The sequence below is a fragment of the Apostichopus japonicus genome, chromosome 20 (genome assembly GCF_037975245.1).
Source record: "Apostichopus japonicus isolate 1M-3 chromosome 20, ASM3797524v1, whole genome shotgun sequence".
Lineage (NCBI taxonomy): Eukaryota > Metazoa > Echinodermata > Holothuroidea > Aspidochirotida > Stichopodidae > Apostichopus > Apostichopus japonicus.
In genome coordinates this window covers 21401844-21414754 of record NC_092580.1, presented here as the reverse complement: position 1 = coordinate 21414754, position 12911 = coordinate 21401844, and the positions used below count along the sequence as shown (strand labels likewise).

The window sequence follows — 12911 nt, the reverse complement described above, 5'->3', positions numbered from 1 at the left end:
TATAACCTCCTTAGGAAGTGTCAGTTTATGAAGCTTGATTTGAACTAAGATGATTGCATTGAAATGTGACAGCAAATGAAAGCAAAGAATTATATTCCATATTCAAGCAATATTTTTTATTTCCTTTCTGAATTTTGAGAATTTTAAAATAATAAAAGAAAGGCAGCTGATATTGAATTTATTACTTTCTGTTCAAGGATTTTATTCTTATTAGTCTGTTTCTCTTTCTTGTGGAGGTTTGCAAATCCGTGATATATTTGAAAGGCAAGTACAGTAATATTCATATATTTCACTTAACAAGGAAAGGAATATTTCTAAGTTTGAATTTATTTATGAAGTAATAGAAAAGGAAAGAACTCATTTGACCTTCGTTGGAACTTCTCGCTGAATATGCAAAATTTCTCTGCTCAAATATGGCTGACCATAATTTGAAAGATATAAGGGAGTGGCTAAGACAGCAGGCCATGGTAACACAACACGTCTATTGTATATGCTACTTGCAGAGCAGGGCTGATCGTTAATACTAAAGGTACTGGGGATTGGCGTGTGGCTAAAACAATGTGCAATTGCACTGAACAAGATTAATGTAATGATGTTCACAGAGCACAATTAACTGACTATCATTACATAAAGATATTGGATATTAGCGAGTGGCTGAGATTGCCATGCACCCTTGCAAACTCACAAATCTATTGTTTGGTACTTTATGATGGTTTGCAGAGCACTGTTGACCATAATTATATAAAGATATTGGGTACTAGCCAGGGACTAAGATTGAAGCGCTACGGCAACGCATATTGTATGCAATTGTAACTAGAGCACTGCTGATCATTGTTATTTAAAGATGATGGCGATTGGAGAGCTGCTTAGATCAACGCTACATTGATACAATACTATTGTTTGGTCATTTGCAGATCACTTCGAGATCACTACGAGATCACTACGAGAAAATGACTTGTATGCTAATTTAATTCGACATGTGTCTTTTTCAAGACTAGCATTACAGTGTATATCCATTTGGCGTTCCAAAAAAAAGGCCATGGTCGCGGTCTCGCCTTTGTACTTCCATAGACCAGTCATGAAACCATGCAAAATATTGTGTGTGTCTTTGAGTGCAGCTTTCCTTTCCTTTCCAATGTTTTGGTTGTGTTTCTACTGCTAGTACTGTCCCCTCCTTTATCAGTGTGTTATTGATCCTTGATATCTACTGCCTGAGCGTGTTGTCAGCACTTGTACAATCTATTGAAAGATTAAAAGCCAGGCTAGATAGTCATTGGACTGACAAACATTGAGTACTTCATTATTAACAATCTTTGGTCACCCTTAATTAACTAAATTGTTTTCAATTGTAGAGTCATACACCTTTAGCTATGATTTTGAAATGAACAATGGCATCAGTTCTGATAATGATGAAGACCACCACAATGATGGGTTCATATTTATAATAATAATTATATAATACTGCAAGCACTCCACGAGCACTATGATACTGCGTATTTGCAAGCTTGAAATGCAATTATCAGAGTTATGTGTTTTATTCTTTTCCTTTTCTTGTTTAGTCTTGTTCTTGTTTAGTCTTGTTCCCGCCTTTTAAGGCTACAGACTATATCAACGATTCATCGTCATTTCGCCAGGGTCTCCAGTAACCGTCTGTCTCGGGGTCAGCCTCTGTTTCGTACTGAGGGTACAGGATGGCAACTCTATCGCTACTCTCCCAATAATCTGCCAGTTTATCAAGCATACTCTGAAAGAGGGCTGGATCCGCAGTCGTCGATAGATCGGTTTCTTCGTACGGATCATCTGCTATGTTAAATAATCGAACCGACTGCGTTTGGTTCAAAGTCTCCACTGGGGTTGCGAGACCACTCTCGGGAGGGGGTGTCCTATCCATTGAACCTACGTATAGAGAAGCGATATAAGATGTTCATTATGAACATATATCAGTACACCTGCATTGGTTTCATTAGCATGCAAAAGAAGCGTGTTTGTTTGTTTATGCTAGCTTGTTTATATAATTGCTATAAAAGTTAGAGAGCCTTACGTTTCGATCCAAGGTTATTTTGCAAATGCGAATTGCACTCATTAACATAGTAAATTCATTTCTTAATACCCTCTGCGTATTTCTCCATTATTTTCTTGATAAAGTTTTTCTTTCGTACGGCGGAAGAAGTTCGCCATTGAGGAAGCTCATTCTACAAAGGATTTAAACGTAATGCTAACTTCCATATATTTAACCTTCTATATATTTTATATTTTTTCCAATAGATAAGCAGTTTATTATTACTTTTATATTTCTATCCCTTATTTTATTTATATATTCATACGTATGTGTAGAGAAGGGGAGGGCATGGGCAGTTAAACAAGTCACAAATCTTCCTTTAAAAAAAAGCATTAATTTGTATGTCTACCATGAAAAGACAAATAGACATAGCTAGAAATATGCAACGAGTTTCACAAACATTTGACCAAACCTAAGTCATATTGCTAAAAAACTGTATGTAAAGTGTCAGTGCAATCAAAAAGTACTATTCAAGAAAATATAGATATTCAGCGTGTAGGCAAAAAAAAAGAATGTTTCCAGATTGCCCTTAACTTTTACATGTTTAATTTGTAGCTTGTAGTTGAGAACTTGAGATACAAATTATTTAAACTTAGGCTTAAATGAAAAAAAATAAGAAATAGACAATTACCAATGATAATTGTACGTTTTTAAATGGTTCTATGGAAGACTTCGTGAAATTAAATATACACGACTAAAATTTTAATTGCCTCAAGCCTTGGGTTATCGATCATAACGCTGCATGGACGAGGAAATTTAGCAAAAAAAAGTAATAACCAGTTCTTTTTTACTATTCAGTAGACCAAATTATCTTCGCGGGTGGCTAAAGCTTATTGTCTAGCATATTTATTGAGAATTTTCTGCACCCTAAGGTCAAAAGTACATATTATTTTACATCGTATCCAGATATTAAAAAACTTAAATCTGGTAATATTTTGTGAAATGCATCTGGCAAAAGCAGAATGATTGATGCAAGAAAGTTGATTTTTCCCCTTTATAACATTTCAATCATGTATATACCCATGAAGAAAAGAAAGTTACATTTGAATGAAATGTTTAGTACATATCGTATTGACTGTAGTGTTGAGTTCTCCTTTAAACTTGATACATTTCTAATGTTTTCTATTATAAAATGTCAGTATTCGCTGTATTACGAATTTGGTCAAAATGCATTTTTGGTTTAGTACAACTATTATATTTCCTGTGTGGATAAAATGATTTCGGTAATATAAGGACTACAAAAACATTTTTAACTCAACTGCCACGATTCTGCTGTTGCCAGATACATTTAAAAATATCATCAAAATTGAAAACTTTAAATCTTTGCTAAAACAAATATAGGTATTCGGATTATGATTTTGACCGACATATGCAAAACATCTTCACCAATTTTGTTAAACTATATATCAACCTGAGCAAATACGAATATATTTATTATAATATATATGTTTATACCTTGTTCTCCAGTCATAATCTTCATATCACCAACCCGAAGAGCAGCGTGGATACTCGTGTCAAAGGTCGCTGGGGTCTGCAGCACACCATTAACATAATCACTGTCCAGGGGCGGATCCAGGATTTTGAGAAAGGGGGGGGCCGACATCCCGATGGTAGCACTTTAGTGATCTGCGTCCTGGGGGAGGGGTCTAGGGGGAGGGGTTGTCCCCCTCCCCCATGGAAATTTTGGGTTAATTGTGAGTGCTTAGATGCAAAATGGTGAAACATTTCGCCAAAAACTAGAAAAACCAGAAACGTTGCAGACACGATTTTTTGTGCACATGTTTTTTCTCGATAGACACATATTTAACAACGCTCAACAGTGCATGTACAATGGATACACTATTATTGCGTCGATTCGTTTTTTCTTTTGCGCCAAAATCATGACACCAGATTCACCCCAAGAAAAAACATAAAACAAGATATATTCAATGAGATAATTATGATATACTTATTAATGAAAGGGGGGTGTAGGCGGTTTTACACTATCTAACGCAACGTAGTCGCCAAGAACCTGAAGTATTTTTAAGGGAGGGCCCGATAATAAGCGGAAACGGATCACCGACCGAAAAAATATCGGAATTTGTGGACTATTTCTTGCTTCCTATTGTATTAAAACAAAGCACCTATGTGAAAGACACAAATCACATTCTGAAAATTGTGGAAGCCACCCGTTACCAAAATCAGTAGTACTTGCTACACTCGATGTCGTCGCCATGTATACCAATACTCCCAAGAGGAGGCATTAGATATATGTCAAGAAGTCTATGAAAAGGCGGAAACAAGCGAATATGGAATAAATAAAATATCTTCCATATCCATGCGCAAACTAATTGAACTTATTTTAACAAGAAACTGTTTCGAGTTCAATAACCAATTCTATCTACAAAAGATCGGTTGCGCCATGGGTAGCCAAGCCTCTCCGGAAATCTGTGATATCGTCATTCATAGACTGGAAAACCAGATTTTACCGACAGATAATAAAATCTTAAAATGGCTCCGCTATGGAGATGAAATTATATTGCTTTACGACGGTTCACCTCAGGAACTTGAACAACTAGTAAACAGGTTGAATGAAATTCACCGCTTCTTAAAGTTTACTGTAGAAATATTACACACCGAGGTAACATACCTAGATTTCAAAATCTTCAAAGGTCCAAGGTTTGAAACCAATAGGTTATTAGACACCAAAGTCTACACCAAACCCACGGAAACCTTCCAATACCTCGACAGAAACTCTGCACACCCACTTGCCACTTTTAAAGGCTTCATTAAAGGGGAAGTCTTACGATACGCACGTCTATGCAACAATGAGACTGATTTCTTACAGAAAAAGAATGCGTTCACAGAGAAACTGTTACTCCGTAACTACAAGAAAGAGGAAATTGCCTCAGCCACGAAAGGCATAAAATTTGAAAACCGTGGGCAATACCTCACTACCAAACCTAAACAAAAGGAACCACCAATGGTGTTCAAGCTTACCTATACACCCCATATCAAAACCACGCATTTGAAAAATGAACTTTTGAAACATTGGCACTTAATCTCGCAACACGCGGACAGGGGTGTAGCGAAGTTTGTTGTTGTTGGGGGGAGGGGGTGTGGAGGAATTGATTTGCCGACGGATCTGGAAGATGTGACTGAATTGGGGGAGGGGTCTAAGAGGAGGGGGTGTCCCCCTCCCCTTTGGAAAATTTTTAGTTTTGAAACGTCCCTAGATGCAATCTGGTGCATATTTTAAGTCAAATTTGGCACCGTAGAATTTCCATTTCGATATTATTTTTATGGCAGTCGGCAGAAGAAGAATTAATTGTGACCAATTATCGAACTGTGTTTTCTCTTTCACCGATCGTTGAAATAGTGAAACTTCGTGATGAAAATGTTCAGAAAACTTTCCGGTAATGAGAAATAACAACATTCATTGATATACAAGCGAGAAACGTTAAAAATTGTGTACAATTCGTGAGCCGTGTCCTTAAGTTTTCCACGGAGAACGAATGACATCTGCGATGACGTCATTCTGAACAGAGGATAATAACAACACGTCACACGATAGCACGACTCACGGGCTGCGGCCTAAACGGAAGCCTTTAATTCCATTTCTTTCACTGAGTTGCCGGCGATTCTGGCACTCGTCTAGCTGAGCCTGGCTACAGTAGCTATACTGACGGCCGTGATATTATCAGTTATTTGCCGAGAGGTTTTTAACTTGCAGTCGTCGGGTGATTGGATTGGTGAATGAGTTTATCAGATGAAGAACTGGAAAATCGAAATAACCGAGAAAGAAGCTCCCGTTCTCCTTTTCTCTATTCAGCTTTCCTTCTTTCTTCCCCTTCCGCTCTCTTCACCTTTTCTCCTTTTGCCGACAGACCCAAAATTTGCCGACAGCGACCCACCCCCCCCCCCCCGCTCGGTACGCCCCTGCAAGCGCCGATTATCCAAACTGTTTCCAAAAGAAAAAAGATTCTAGCCTACAAAAGAGCCCAAAATCTCAAAGATTTACTTGTTAGCTCAAGGTTTCATACTAACGAAGAATCAGCTGACTCTCAAGGTTCACACGAAGCTCTTTTAGATGCTCTTATAGCTGCACTATGAGTCCATAAAAACTCGTGCACCCAAAATAGATGCATTTTGAGAACGAGACGCCCAGGCCGAATATAACATATTCAAAGGCTACTACTGATGAAGCTCCTCCTAAAAATTTTGAGAGCAGAAACCGGTCTAGTTGGTCATAAGAACCTACACTAGTCTCTCCTACTATTAACAGTACACTCAATTCACGTAATAGGTGCAATTATGTTTCACCACGAGGAGCATGCTATAAGTTCATGTTCCTCGGGCCCTCCCTTAATTAAAAATACTTCAGGTTCTTGGCGACTACGTTGCGTTAGATAGTGTAAAACCGCCTACACCCCCCCTTTCATTCAGATAATTATGATATACTTGCAGACGCGGCGGAACGGAAAAATTATTGGGGGGCTAATGTGTGGAGACTATCTAAGCGGAGCGCCACCATCGGTTGGCGCGGAGCGTACAAGAAAATTTTGGGTTTTTTCAAACCCCCAGATGGCCGGAAACGGCACTTCCCGAGTGTTTTATGCTGCAAATACCTAGCCCTAAAATATGGGTCTCAAGCCTGCAATTTCTCAGATTGCACGTAAAAGTCTGTATAAAATATTGTAATTTGTATATTCGATGGTGTTTTAAGAGAGTAGCTATTACTCGTAGTGTACTCGCAAAGACGTCTTTGAGTGTAGTAAGGGCAGTGGTGGAGCTAGGGGTATTGGTCAGCGGGGTCAAGAATGGTCTGTAGGGGCGCTTTCGACACTATCTAAGCGGAGCGCCACCACAGGTTGGCGCGGAGCGTACAGAAAATTTTTGAGTAAAGATACTCCCTAGATTGCAGGAAATGACCCTTTTCGGGCCTTGCTAATTTGCAGATAAACGGAGAATAAATAGGTGTCGTCGCCATTTTGTCGGAAAATTACACCAACAGAATATGACAAATGTCAATAGGTATATGAGAGCGCAATAAAATAGTCAATAATCGCGAATAAGTAAAAAGTAGTGAAAAGCTGAAAAGGTCGCCAGCAGTCCATTTGAGTCCGTCAGGGGGGGGGGGGGCATCCGCCCCTGACTGTATATATGGACGCTCCGCCACTAAGTAAGGGGATGTTGGAGAACTGGCTGAAATGAGGCAAGTCATTGGCCTAAGACGAAGTTGTGTTACGCTTACCGGTACTCACACTCACTGCTTCCACTTTTCACGGGGCGTGAAGACGCGGTTGGGGTGACAATGTGGTCTATAGCCAGGGGACGGGCCGAGGGTCCCCCAGCAATTACTAAAATTATTACACCTATATAGTATACGTGTGCATCAGACAGATCGACAAGTATGCATTGAAAAATGGACAAATGCACGTTTCGGAGCCTTGGTAAATATTGGGGGGGGGGGGCTTATCATGCATTTGCCCCCTCAACTTTTTCATTGGGGGGGCTGAGCCCCCCCAAGCCCCCCTGGTTCCGCCGCCACTGTATACTTGCTAACTGTGCATTGATTTTTCCTGACAGTAATAGTCAGCACTATAGTACTGAGCCGTATCTAATTAATACGTGATGTCGCGTAGGCCTGATAATTGCCTTAGTTTCAAATTTGGAATAAAAACGATCGCGTTTCAGGGAAGAGCAGCTGGATAAATATTAGGCTTTTCTTTCACCAAGTTGCCTATTAGGAATTTGAAGTACTCCCACATAAAAAAAAAACGCAACTGATTTCCAAAAAGGGGGGCCAGGGCCGGGTCGGCCCCCCCCCTGGATCCGCCCCTGCTGTCCTTGATGCGACCTTGGAGGTAGAATGGATCTATGTTGTGAAGCAATTCACGCCTCAATGTTCGTTTCACCTTGCACTTCCTGCCACAAAATAAAGAGAGAAATCAAATCCCACCTGTTTTCTGTCCCTCCCAAACACGTGACACGGTTTGATAGCTTTCTTCGCCACTGGCATGTTTTCAACTAGAATTTATAGCAATGTCAATTCCGTCATAAGATTGAGTGACGGCTATGGTTGGCCACAATGGACAAAATTCGGGAATTTATGCCGACATATATTCGATTTAATGCTGACATTAATTCTTAGCCAATCAGGAGGCAGTTTTATACGGTAACTTACGAGATATAATTCCACACATTCACACCGTCCAGTGATTTGTTGGTAGGAGGTGTGACAGTTTCTTGCAGAGCACCCTCTACTATTGTTGGCAGCCAATCACTGACGTGTACAAGGTCATGTTTTACCGAGCCGACGTTACAATTAGGGATGAAGTTGGGACTAGTTACGAACCCAACCCCACGAATTCCTCCCTCCCATAAGGTGTGCTTTGCTCCTCTCAGTGGCCAGTTAGAAGATGGTTGATCTGCTCCACCGTTATCTGTAGATGTGAAATTCCAAGAATTCAGAATTAGGCCTACTCATGGCTACCCATCATAGTTTCGGCTACTCCTGACCTTAAGAGGGGAGGGGTATGTGGAGGAGTGTCAAAGGAATCACAGCCACTGTTGTCAAAGTGAATGTACTACGTACATAACTAATCTTTTAAGTTAAGTTGAAATGAAAACCTCATGTTCTCATTCTATCATGCTTCCAGAAAATGTGCTTGCACAGGTTAGTCAAAACAGTAATATTATGCACGGATAAGATATTTGAGGCCAGTTTTGTAAGCCGAGAACCGAGTTGTAAGTCCTGGTTTGAATAGACCCACGCACACACAAAGACAGGCCCATGTAGCCACTTTGCCCCCCCCCCCGCCCACCACCACATAGTTTCGGACGATTCTCCTACTCCGTGAATCTTTCCTGTGAAATATATTACGCCTACATTTCAAGCGGGCTCTATGTCATAATCAAGGGCGGCGGAACCGGGGGGGCACAGGGGGCACGTGCCCCCCCACTTTTCCTCAGGGTTAAAAATGTGCCCTTTTTCTACATAAAAATTGAGGTGTCTCAAGTTAGCAAGAGGCCAGGGAACCAGAATGAACACTCGGGAAGGGCCGTTTCCGGCCATCTGAGGGGTTTGTAAAACCAAAAATTTTCTTGTACGCTCTGCGCCAACCGATGGTGGCGCTCCGCTTAGATAGTCGTGCATACAACTTTGCAAATCCTGGCTACGCCCCTGACTTTTAATGAATTTATGTGGGTCAAACTCAAAGTATTTCGAATGGAAACAATTTGTTAAGATATTAACAAGAAATAAACTCTGATTCGGAAGATTCCTACATTAGCAACTAGCATGATTTCACCTCATTTGTCTCAATAGAAACTTGTTCCTTGTTTCCCAATTTGCACATTGGATATTGCAGTGCTAGTATGCATATTTTCCTTGAGGGGGGGGGGGGGGAGGCGTTGATGGAGTGATGTGTATACGCAAATAAGATAATACAATAAGAGTTATAAAGGGTACTAAATATCAGGCTACATCAGTCCAATCGAATTTCTGCAAAGTGCCCTTTGATATCGGTGCCCCCCCCCCCCAGATTAAAAGTGCTTCCGCCGCCCTTGGTCATAATGTCCCGGACTTCGTAATCATGTGACCGTGACAGGATCTCGTACAGGCCCTCGGAGAATTCTCCTGAATGACCCATCTCACAAAGTCTCTAAATATGTACCATGCATAATTATGTTACTCCGTATGGGCGACCACCCCTTCCCCTCCCCCTCCCCTCCCGGGCCCCCTACACACACCAATCCCTTAACCAGGGTAAAAATCAGATCTTCGTCAATGATCTCGTTCCCGTCGGTAATTTGTTTATTCTCTCTTTGCCAGGTTCCTCAAAATTAACAAATTACTCTGGCAAGTATACCTGTCGAAAATATGATGATCGATTCGTCATAAATACCAACATCTTTCAATTTCTGGACAATCTCCCCAACGGCGTAGTCGAGAGAACCGACCAATCCTGCGTACTGTTTTCTTGTTCCAGTCAAAGGACCGCCGTTATATGGTTGTACGAACGAATTTGGAACTTCTATTGGCTTGTGAGGAGTTTGGAAAGCGACGTAAAGGAACAGAGGTGAGATGTCGGAATTCTGACAAAATAAAAAATGTTCGATAAGATCATGGCACGTTATTTCCAATTCAAAATGATTCATTCCAGAATAAATGCAATCGAATGATAAAATGGAGAAAACGATGCGTTTTGTCTTTCCATCATGTTCTTAGTCCAAACCTAAACAGCCTAAAGTGAATATGAAAGTGATATCGGAAGGAGGGTCTTGGTCTTCGTTTCTTTTCTTCTTTCTTTATTTCTTTCTTTCTTTCTTATTCCACATTCAATATTACAAACATGACATAACATAACTATCAAAATATCACAAGTGTTACAAACATGATTGTACATGGGGGAGACCTGAGAGAGGAATATCTTTTCGAGGTCAGGCCACTTTACAAGAGAAACAAACACATGAAATTATCATGACAAATAGAAGGCAAATGGTATAGCGAAGGAAGAGAGAGAGAGAGAGAGAGAGGGGGGGGGGGGGGATAGAAACGGATGAGAAAGTAAAGACTGAGAGTACGAAACTTAAGAAGTTATATCCTATCTTGTTCGAAGTAAATACATCTTTAATTTATTCCTAAAACTCAACAAACATGACATAAAAAAAGCAACTTTAGGGTCGAGCGAATTCCAAACTATGGGACCATTGAACCGTATAGTAGAATAAGCCATATGAAGATGCATGTCCTTGGCATAAGGTCCCTCTCCCGGCAAGCCTCTCTTTCTCTTCCCTCACCTTCCCATCTCTGAGTTGCGCTGGTTCCTTTAGATTGTACCCATTGCAAAGGACAATTTAATAGATACCATTACGTAACGATCAATCAGGATCCTATTGTCCACTGGTGTACGAATCCCTCTTACCCCCGCCACTCCCCTCAGTCCACCCTCTCTTTAGGCATCATCGCTCCTACATAAGGCCAACTACCGCCAAAGACACGCCGAGAGTCAGGTCATTCCGGGCCAAACTTCATGCCACCGAATCGATCCCCGTCTTACACTCTTCACTATTTCACACAAAGTATAGGCTATATTATGAAAATTAGCACATATTTCTTTCTCTCATATCTGCCGGGCCCCTTCGTATTTTCCCGGGCTCCCAATTGACCTCTGACCTTCCTCTCGCCATTTAGGCCTAGCTATACTTACAGATGTCCCTGAGTAGGTGTCAATGATTTCTTTGGCTCTGTCAATGTACAATGTGGTCGTGTAATTTTGATCATACTCTTCTTGAATCTCGTCATCCGTCACACCACTGTATGTATACCGATAATCCTTCCCTGTAAAAGTGACGTCTTCCGCTTTCATGTAGTAAGAGGACGTGTGTGAGTAATAACCACCAGCACCGAGGAGAATCCCTAAAAAAATATATCCAAGACAATCATTAACTTCTCCTTCAGTTTAAACTTTTGAACATAAAGTTACTTCAAAAATCGCAAAGTTTAGCACCATTTTGCATCGAAACGCCCTTAATCTGAATTAAATTGCTCCTAGGAGGTGTGTCAACTAATAAAATGTCTTAACTTTTGAAATGAACTGTTAGAAAGTCGTTTTACACTCAGGAGAAGTCTAGTATCAGTAGTAACTACATGCATCTCTTATTATTTAGAAGAAAGGGTCATTTCGATGACTTCGCGAGTTTTAAAACCTGCCATTATGTTGGAAAATATTTATGATAATGTGTAATTATCATCGATAGATACCATAATGAGAATCGAAACCGCGGTTAGTTGGACGGCAGGCCGGCTTGTACATTCCGAGATGCCATTTGCCAACCATGTGCGTCGAGTAACCGTAATCCTTCATATATTCGGGTAGGAGTTTCTCGTCTAGAGGAATGCATGATGGTTGTGGAGGCTGTATGACACCGTGCATTAAACCGGTATGAATCTGTGAAGAGAGGCAAGTCAAGAAAATAATACTGTATAACGCTCCAAGGCGGAAAATTGTTATACAATTTAATTTTTGTAATACATATATGTGGAGCATGCGGTGTTGGGGGAAAGGTTGGGGAGAGGGGAGGGGGACGCTAGGCACCCGCCTTTACTTATGTGAAAATACTCTTCCATGGGTTCCTCTTTCTTAAACAAATATCCGGTTATCGTCACCGACTAGAAAACCAACATTTTTACCTGATATCTTGCCGTCATGAGTTGACTCCTGGTTGGTGTACATGTTGGTTGTACGTAATAGTTTTCAAATTTGATCCCAGCATCGGCCAGTGCATCTATGTTAGGTGTCTCTATCGCTCCGTTCGTCTCGTTGCTATGGTAACTGACGTCACCGAAAGCAAGATCATCGGCCAGCATAATAATTACGTGTGGTCGTGGGTTGGTGGATTGTACTAAGGGCGCCAGGCTCACAGTGACCACCAATATAAGCGGGAGATTCATATTGCCTTTCATATACAGACTCTATACGTAGGAAGAAATGGTAACATAGACAGTGAAGTGTTATAATTATATGTATAAGAAATTGAAGCCATGCAGCAACATCATCAAAGGTTTATGTAAATATAACGCCGCGGCAGGGGCGGACTGGGACAGAACATGTTACCGACCCAGTGATCCAATTAGCGGCACTAGGAACCAAGAAGAAGCCGGAGTCTTCGGCACCTAATCCAGGCGGCTTCTGTGACGTCTCGGACCCATGGGTACACCCATTCCGAGCGGGAATACTGGTAGGCCAATCCGCGCCTACCAGTACTGAGGCTCACGTATATAGAGCGAGAGGCAATTACGACTTACCCTAAGCTGCTTTCGAACCACTAGACATAACATCAGTGTCCATTGGTCAGTATACAGAAC

At 41.0% G+C, this 12911-nt stretch overlaps 1 protein-coding gene across 1 annotated transcript; it reads right to left on the bottom strand.

The window, feature by feature from the left end:
* Positions 1–317: 317 nt before the first annotated feature.
* LOC139961731 (arylsulfatase B-like) lies at positions 318–12517 on the bottom strand. Its single transcript, XM_071961165.1, has 8 exons — positions 12237–12517; positions 11808–11994; positions 11254–11462; positions 9913–10138; positions 8226–8484; positions 7889–7966; positions 3515–3621; positions 318–1896 (listed from the first exon to the last, which is right to left on the bottom strand). Exons 1-8 carry the CDS (start codon positions 12507–12509, stop codon positions 1604–1606), a joined length of 1632 nt encoding a protein of 543 aa, XP_071817266.1. The 5' UTR covers positions 12510–12517; the 3' UTR covers positions 318–1603.
* Positions 12518–12911: the final 394 nt, after the last annotated feature.

Coding starts and splice junctions, on each gene's coding strand:
- LOC139961731 (XM_071961165.1), bottom strand. CDS start 12,509: ATGAAAGGCAATATGAATCTCCCGCTTATATTGGTGGTCACTGTGAGC. Junction 8,485..9,912: donor GATCATCATATTTTCGACAG/GTATACTTGCCA, acceptor TCACATCTACAG/ATAACGGTGGAGCAGATCAA. Junction 3,622..7,888: donor TACCTCCAAGGTCGCATCAA/GGACAGCAGGGG, acceptor GGATCCGCCCCT/GGACAGTGATTATGTTAATG.